A 9,612-nucleotide genomic window follows, 5' to 3' on the forward strand; every position below is an offset into this window, starting at 1 on the left:
TCATTGTTGTTCATGCTTTATGGAATAAGAACACTTTTGTACACAAGTACGCACGCACGATAGAAAATAAAACAAAATTTCGGTACGAGATTGGCATCAAGTACTAATACTGATAGTATGCATAATTGTTATTCCGAGCACTCATGGATTTGTTACGTATGCATCGAAGAGAAGAATTAAAAAAAAAAAAAAGATCCACACTCACACTCTTGCGCAGCCAAAGTGAATTATGACAGTCGTGTGGAAGACGTCGCGTTAAAGCTTTTCTTCGTAAAGCACTCGAAGTATAGAAAAGCCCAAGCGACGTCTCGAAGAAACGATGATAATGTATAATGGAATATCTACAACGATCGATGATAATGTAATGAGTCAATGCGTGTGTCATCGCTCACTTTGGCTACCAAAAATTAGCATACAACATTTATTGATAAAATAATTAGATAAAAGCGTCTACGTTGTCGAGGTTAGCGTCACGTTTCGTCACAGTTTCTGTACAATTATTATTGGACGTGTGTGTGCTCAGTCACCCACGAGCGTCGCTGTCGTCGTCGTCGTCGTCGGCGTCAGTCATTTTTCCGTTTTTCCTACAGGTTATACGACGATTTAACGAAGTGTGTATACTGCACCTCTCATTCTCTCACTCTTAATTACGTAATATTGCGGGAATGGTATGGACAATGATTTAAATCTGGGGAGTTTGTGGGGTGGGTTACATGGATGGACATGGATGACATCCTATTTGGATGCGGCGTAGGCGAGGTTGTGCGCGTGCTCGACGTCCTTCAAGCTTCGGTCCCAGCCGCCGCCGCCGCCGCCACCGCCGCCGGATTGCCAGCCGTGGCTGTCGCCGCCCTGCTTCTGCTGCAGCAGCTTCTTCAGGCCGATGATCATGGACAGCACCAGGGCGATCTTGCTGATGATGAGGGCTTTGCCGGCCAGCAGGAACAGCACGCCCATGGCGATCGGTATCATGGCGGCCATCTTCATGGCCATGCCCATCATCATCATGCCCATCATCTTCTTCATTTTGCCGCGGCCCTCCTCGATCGATCTCTTCAGCTCGACGGGCGACGTCTTGGGCAGCCTGATCTGCACGTTGAAGCCGTTCATCAGCGCCGAGACGCGATCCAGCAGTATGTCGTTGAGTGCCTCGTCCCTCGAGGCGCCCGAGGTGCGTCCGAGGGTGGCCTCGACGTCGCTCAAGTTGCGCGCCGCCGGCTCGTAGGGCTCGGCGCCCGGCGCCTTGACCAGCTCCAGATTCTCGGAGATGGGCAGCGAGTCGATGCGACCCAGCCGATCGAAGAACGTGATGGCCTTCTTCTTGAGGCAGGCGGAGACGCCGACGTTGCGCTGCTGGCAGTCCTCGTAGACGCGGAAGGCCGCGCGGTAGCCCCGATCGAGGAGGCCTCCCGCAGCAGAATCACCTTCGATCGGCTGGGCCTGCTGGGCCTCGGCCAGACACACGAGGACCAACAGCGGTAACAAACACTTCCGTAATTCCATGATCGATTTGTGTGTTGTGTGTACTATGTGTGTGTGTAAAATAAAACTGCTACTCGGTAGCGTGATGATATAAACTTTGTAAATGAACACACGTGTGCGGATAGAGGCTAGTGTATATGCGTCGAGATCGGCGAAGAGACACGCACCACCGATTCTCGAAAAGGTCGGCTGGTAGACTGGCGTAGTGTGCTTTCTGGCTGCCGACTATATAGGCCCCGCGACGACGACGACGACGATGATGCGGTTCAGTGTGTAGGTAAGGGGATGAGAGGCTCCTTTTGCTCTATGCACGCTCTCCTCTCTCGGCGCGACTGCATACACACACACACACACCTACATACACACACATACTCGAGCGCGAGAAAGAGAGAGAGAGAGAGAAAAGTGCACGTGCGCATACAGTATTCACTTCGCGGGCATCGCATCCTATCGTCCTCTCTCTCTCTTTCCTAGCGCGATATATATCCCTCTTTATAAGTATGGGAAGAGATGCATTGTGAATCTCGCGGCGCGCACGTTCACATTCACCAGCTCGACGACGACGACGACGACGAGAGGATGTGTGTACCTATATAGTATGTATAAGAAGGAACACACGGCACACACACACACACGATATTAGCTGCAGCAGCAGCTACTAGAGAAGCAGCAGTAGTAGGGGAATATAGGGTTGTGTATACATGTGTATAAGAAACCTCCTCTCTTTTGGTTCGCGCGGAAAGAGAAGAGTGTGACCTTTCTGACACAGAGACCCACACTCCCTCTCACTCTCTCGCGTGTGCACCGTGCAGTGTGCACGCATATCGATGTGTATGTGTGTACAGAGTGCATATAATACACGAGGTAAAGCGAGACTGCGTCAGAGAGAGAGAGAGAATCGCAAGGAAGAAATCAAGGATAGTTCGGCCTTTAACGTCACGGTTAAAGGAAAAAATAGATACTGCGCCGAGAGAGATGATCATTCTCTCCTTTCTCTTGTGCATACATGCATGCATACTTTTCTTGCCTTGCCCCATTGGAAATTCAAATTTATCGCCGCGCGCCGCGTACTCGCTACCGCCGTGTCATCCTTCCTCTCTTCTCTCTGTACGTACATAATACAGCTCTATGCGTGTCATGCCTCTACCTACGTGTGTATGTGTGTGTTTTTGTCCGTGTACCTAATAGCGCAAATAGTCGCGCGAACGAGGCGTGGGATATTGCAGGATGCGCTCCGTCTATGTGTGTGTGTGTAAATCTCATTTGCGTGCCTCTCTCTCTCTCTCTCTCTGGCGACTCTCCTCTTGTAAGTGTGAATGAGAAATTGCCTATGCGCCGCGCGCGGCGATAACGACCAGTGCGAAGGCGGGCGAGTATGCTTGAATGGAATTCAACGACGAGACTCGCGACCTATAAGGAGGATAGGCAATTTTCTCTCAGAGAGAGATGGAGAAAAACACATTGTCCAATTCGATATGATACGCACGTATTAAGCTCTCTCTCGGCTCGCCAAGATATTTTCCGTCTATATAGCGATGTACAGACAAGCGATGAAAAAGAAATTCCCGACATGCTGCTGCTGCTCGTATAATTGTTATTTATAGGACAGCAAAAACAAGTGTCTGTGTGTGTGTGTGTATGTGCGTGTCTATGCAATATCTCAAAAATGGAACCTCACACGAAGAGGTGAAATAGTTGCGCGAAGAAGAAGAAGTTTACGGGCCTCTTCGCGAACGAGCGTGTGAAGATAAATTCCGCATCGCTCAACATACAGAGAGCTGCGGGAAAACGTTTTATATAGATACATTTGAAAATCGATGAGCGCGCGCGCGCGCCAAAATCAAAGCCGATCGTGCCGCTGCTCGAAACCGTACCCGATAGATTTTATAGCGCAGTGGAGCTTTCGGCATAATATATATTTATACTTGCAAATTTATAATACGAATTTTCTCATTTCTCGAGGAAGAGAGAGAGAGAGATCCATTCATTCACACACACATACACATATAAGAGAGAGACCTTAGAGCGCCGTTAACTTTGACCGGGTTTTCAACGACAAATCTCGCCTCTCTCGCGAGCTCGCGGAGCGACGTCATTTGCTTTCCAATACACACACACACGTGTGTGTTTATAATACGTGTGTGTGTGTGAGAGCACAGCACAGTGATTTACCATCCGTAATTTATCCTCGTCCATATGTATCGCGTCGCATTATAATCCTATAAAAGAATTTTACCATTATGGTGCACGTATAAGTGCACTACCACGCGGAGTAAGTAAAAAAAAACAACAACCATAAAAACAGTATATACGATAATAAATATACGGAAAATCGATCGCACCACCACCACCACCAGCACCGCAAAAAAGATCGGCGCAGCCGAGTCTCTATACATTATGTGAGAAACCATTTCAAACAATAGAAAGCAAACTCGGAGGAGACTCTCGGAGAAACAGAGAGAGTTTTGCGGAATATAAACACTTATGGCAGCGTCTCTCTTTCTCCCTACAGCAGCAGCAGCAGCAGCAGCAGCACAAAATACGAATGCGGCCTGCTGTGTGTACTACTACTACTGCCTGAACCTTCGTGACCCAATCACGCGAGGAGTCGAGAGAAAAGCAGCAGCATCTCTCTCTCTTTCTACGGTTGGCAAAACTAGTTCAAAGTCCCCCCTGAAGGTGGTTACATTTGTGTGCGCGCGGCGCGCATGTAAATACATGCAACTTTGTATGTATATGCGCCAGCTAGGAAGCTTATACGTGTGTTTCTTTGTCGGCACTCGACTGCACTTCGGCGATGGTACGTGTATGCAGCCAAGGAAAGGGCTACCTCTCGTGCACTCGCACACATATACACACGCGTTTTATCGCGTGAGGCATCTTCGAATGCTCTTCCTCTCTCTTTCTTCCTCTCTCTCTCTCTGCCTAGTCTCGAAAGATTGTCTTCTTGAACCAGTTTTTAGAGCTGCGCAGCGGCGGCTCACATACGTCTGTTTCATATGTACGTACAGATTCGCTGCTGCAGCTGCAGTGATTCGCTTATGATACCATATAATACACACGCTTAATGGCACAGGTTCACGTCGAGTCGTGACTCGTTGCTTTTTTTTTTCTTCGTCTCAAATTTCGCCCGTAGAGAGAGAGAGAGAGAGAGAGAGAGATGATGACGATCGCCGCATAGAGCTCCGTAAGCTTAGCAGCAGCAGCAGCTTTCGAGAGCGAGAGCTGCAGCAGTAGAGATTACTTTCTATCGATTGCTTGATTATTTGTATTCGGAGCAATTGTGCACACGTGCTGTATTATTGTGGTTTTATCATCGTGTATCGAAGCATTTATTTACGATCGTGAAAAAAATAAATAAATTAAAAAAAAAATTAATAAATAAATAAAGTGGAAACAGTCGAAGTTAGTCAATCACGTTATAATACACACGTCAAAAAGTCCGTGCTCAACGACGACGACGAGAGCTCTTGAGAGGCATTGAAAAATAGCCACCGCGATCGAACTAATCGACGCGACGCGTTGCGCAGCGAAAAAAAAAAGGAAAACGATTATTTACGACTTATAATATACAGTCATTGACGATGATCGTCGTCCGCATCTGCGACCAGTAGTAGTAGTAGTCGTCGTCGTCTTCGGAGTTATGTACTCTCCTCTCCGCTGGACGCTATTGGAAAATCGCTTAGCTCTCGAACTCCGTATATACTACTACCTTAGCTGCTGCACTTGTCCGCACACGGTGCGCAGCTCACAGCATGAGTAATGCTCGCTACACAGCGACATGTTTACAACAAAACGCCGCGCGGCTGCCGATTATAAACCCGCGCGTCGTGGCATTTCTATTTCGCTAGCCGGTGATCCCGCGCGAAAATTTTTTTACCGTAAACCGGGGGGGCCTTTTATATATACTCATCGCGCGCGCGAATTTACCTTATTAGTGCATCTTGGTTAAATCGTGACGATCATCGATATGTGGCTGCTGCACTTGTGTTCCATAGGCAACGTGCAGCCATAAACTTACGAGCAGCTATCGAGGTTACGGTGTATGCAGCGCGGCGCATCTTCTTCTTCTCTCTCTCTTTCAGCCAACGACACCGCGTATGGGATATACACGTACCTATATATCCACCATACGTGCACAGCAGCAGCAGCAGTACGGAGGCTCCTTACCTACTTCGAGAACCGATTATATACACATATACCTCGGTATATATAAACGTATATACCGGTGAAAAATCTTTTATAAATTCGCAAATAGTCTCTCTCTTACTCGTCTCGGCTTTGGGATTTTTCTCTCTACATGCATTATACGTGTATACGCGGACACGCTCGTTCAGTCCGATCCCCGAGCCGTTTGTTTTTATACACACAATATACGCGTCTCTCGCCGGTTTAATTTTTTTATTTCTCTCTTTTTCAGTCGCGCCGCATAGTGTATCCTGTAAACCGCGCCAAGCCGCGGCACACACGCGCGCGATTTTACGAATTGTTTATTATAAAGCTCGGGCGCGCGTGGAATATTTTCCGTCATGATTTATGTGACTCTCGTTTCTTGTGTGTGTGCGTGTGTGATCCGCCAAGGTTACGTGCGGTGGTACCATACACGCGAGTCGCAGCTTATATTATAGCCGATGTACGTACGTACGTTTATATTTGCGTGTCTGCGTGTACATGTGTGTGTGTGTGTATGTAATGCGCGCGAGTATTAGAAAGCGGTAAATAGCTATTAAAATTCTTGCAACAGTACCGCACATGCACAAATGCACGCACGCAGATACACACACACAGACACACAGAGAGTATAATAAGGTATATATGCACAAGAGAATAAATATTTCGAATGCTTGGGCACAGTCAGTGCGGGGCTGGACGACGACGGTCACCCTTTCGTCGATTAAATAATCCGTATACGCCGCTTAATGAATTAATCGCGCGTCCCGCTCGCATTAGGACATTCTCAAGGATCGTAACTCACGTTCTGTTTATTACTATATAGGCTTGGGGATATCTGAATAATTGTTCCGCAAAATAAAATTCTGACGCAGTCGGAATGCGAAGACGAGCTACTAATAACTCGTACGCACTACACATATTTGCGGCAAGAAGCTACACGTGACACGCTTAATTACCTGCACACCGATCGGAGTATATCCTAGTCTCCTATACGCGATATCATGCCTACACGTACGCGAAGGCGAAAAATTCATCTCCTTTTCAATGAAATCTCGCGCGCACATAACGGTCAGCCATTATCAGCGACAGCAACAGCAGCTCGCGAGGATACACGCGCGGTACAGTAAGTCTAGCTATACATCGTGAAAGTTTCACACAGGAGACAATTCCTTCTCACGAGCGCGCCCGCATATCGCACTTGCGCGTATGTATATATTATGCGTGTGTGTGCGCTGTATGTAGCGTAAAAAAGATTTTTCCCTTCGAGTCTCTGTGTGACTTACATAAATGAGGATATTTCTCACGTAATCGCGGCGTGTGCTGAATTCATCCGTATATATAGCAGCAGCTACAACAAGTGCAGAAACGATGGTAGTAGCTACGCAACTGAGCGAGGTAGTTAATTTCTCCCCGGCATATAGCCTTGGCCTTGCCTATTTATCGCCGTAATACATATTTTAAAATTGATCTCGATGTTATTAATTGTTCTCGCGGATTACGCGCACACCTCGCGCGTATTACATATCAAAAGGATGATGCGTGCGTGTTTGCAGTTATTATATCACGCTAACTGCTCCCATTTTATTATTACAAATGAAGTGCGCGGCTCTTGAAGTCATTATCGATAAGCTGTACTAAACGCTCGCTGAATGATGTAAGAAGGTAGTATTTTCTTATTTTTTTCGAGGGCTTATCGAAAAGTGCTTTCATCGTATGGAAAATGTCATTATTATACTTGGCACGTACGCGAGCAAGTTTATAACGCGGTATTCTTCACTTTTCAGGAATTAGAAAGTTGAAACTCCTGATGATGACGAGCACCGTTATATAGGAGAACCAAATCTATTATTTGAAGATTTACACTTCGTTCATTGCCTTGCATATATATAATATACATTCGTATACACACGCCAACACGCACATACATACACACACACTTTTGACAAGCGCAACATGAGAACGAGCGTTACGCTGTGCATGCCAAAAGTATGCCACACATCTGCACTGATTGTGCCCGCGCGCGCGGATTTACACGTTTCTCGAGTATAAATTGGAGTGCGCCTGCTTCTACCGCTGTTGTTGTTGCTGACAATGGCGCGCGCACACACGTGCGTGTATATATTCGAATAATTATATTTGTATTTATACATATCGCTGCAGTACTCGATGTAAAAAGGCGCGTCATACAGCGCCTACGAGCTAGAGCTGGCGCAATCGGTTCGATCGAGTGTGCGCAAACACACCTACACAATAGAATCATTTTTTTTTTTTCATTTTTATCAGTGTACGCGATATTGCATGGATGAACCAGAAAGATTGAAAATAATTTGACGCGTGTACAAGCAGAAGAAGCCGGTGGAGCGTTCGTAAGCGATATCGCAAAGATGCAAATGTCTGCGTGCTTTTTGCTCCAAATCCACGCTGGGAAATTTTTTTTTTATTCTATATGGATGAATTTGATTTTCATGTGAGAGCGTTGAAATTATTATGATTTAAATTAAATTTTGAAGATTTTTTTATAATTCAAATCAAAATGTGGGTGAGAATTAAAGTATTTTACTAAACGTTTAATCAAACTTCGCTGGTATCTATTTTACTAAAAACCGTGCTTCGACTTATACGATTCTTCTTACACTGTCACTTGCAGATTTACAGAAAAAGGCTCTCGCCATCTAGCGGAGAATACTAGATTTAATTATGATTGAATATTCATCATTTTTTTGTACAAATAACGCAAAAATCAAATCTGTTCTATGCTGTTGTACAGTTGTGAGACATGTTTTTTCAATTTATATGCAACACACAATTGAAGAATAGCAACGTGTTCTTATAAACCGAAACTGTGCTTTGACTTATAAGATTTTTCTTACATTGTCACTTGCAGATTTACAGATAAAGGTACGTAGCCATCTAGCGGTTGAGACTGGCTTCAATTATGAATTCTCAAATACATCTTTTGTAATGTTTGAAAAATAAATCAGTATTGACATTAATTTTCAATCAAAATGTTCAAAATTGCGCACAGAATAAAATTAATTTTTGTTTATTTTTACATTAAAAATAATGTATAATTTAATTTATGCAATAGTATGACGAAAAATGTCTTTTTTCGCACATTTTTCAGTGCGCAAAAAGCGTTTTTGGACACTTGTGTGCGGTAAAATGCCTCATTTTGGACACGAGTGTGCAGTAAAACGCCTCATTTAAATGAAAGTATTTTTCGTCTCCTATTGCATAAAATTTTGTATGCAACACGTGCCCAACTTTTTGCGCACAGTGTGCGGATAAAACACCCACTCGTGCCGGCATAGCCGGCACTCGTGTCTTTTTCCGCACACTCGTGCCCAAAAACGCCTTTTGGGCACTTGTTACATAAATAACTATTTCATGCATGTTTGAATTTTATAAAAAATAAATCAATATCCGATACATTAATTTTCAACAAAAATTTCATGATAAATTACCTGGAATGTAATTCAGTATCGGTTACCTCAATTCTAATGTTCAACTTTACATAAAAACTACATTAAATTTAAGATTTTTGTAAACAATGTATATATACATGGTCATGTTTAAAAACTTCCTTTTTCTAAGTACGATACATTAACGCAAAAAGTTCGATAAATCGACTGAATTAGAGGAAAAATGTGAGCCACCGCATATAATAGAAATTTTTATGTGCCGAGCAATAACTATATATAAAAGGTCTGCGAGTCTGGGTCGTTACGGTGTACATACTGCAAATAGCTGAGAATTTTTATGCACTCTCAGCACGCACCTCGAGTTTTGCCATATAAATTTTTAATTGCGGGTTACTTTATGAACTCGTGGATTCATCTTCGATACTTTTACCGTTTTCTATAAATATTGTTAATTTAAAAAAAAAGATAAATAATAATAATAATAATAATAATAATAATAATAATAATAATAACAATAACAATAACAATGACTGTG

General features: G+C 44.2%; 1 protein-coding gene across 1 annotated transcript; it reads right to left on the reverse strand.

The window, feature by feature from the left end:
• Window positions 1-735: 735 nt before the first annotated feature.
• On the reverse strand, window positions 736-1,503 carry LOC106649076. Its single transcript, XM_014366347.1, has one exon. The coding sequence runs from the start codon at window positions 1,501-1,503 to the stop codon at window positions 736-738; it is 768 nt and encodes a 255-aa protein (XP_014221833.1).
• Between the last annotated feature and the right edge of the window lie 8,109 nt (window positions 1,504-9,612).

The sequence above is a fragment of the Trichogramma pretiosum genome, unplaced genomic scaffold, assembly GCF_000599845.2.
Source record: "Trichogramma pretiosum strain Unisexual culture from Peru unplaced genomic scaffold, Tpre_2.0 scaffold17, whole genome shotgun sequence".
In the NCBI taxonomy this organism is placed as follows: Eukaryota; Metazoa; Arthropoda; class Insecta; order Hymenoptera; family Trichogrammatidae; genus Trichogramma; species Trichogramma pretiosum.

Coding starts and splice junctions, on each gene's coding strand:
- LOC106649076 (XM_014366347.1), bottom strand. CDS start 1,503: ATGGAATTACGGAAGTGTTTGTTACCGCTGTTGGTCCTCGTGTGTCTG.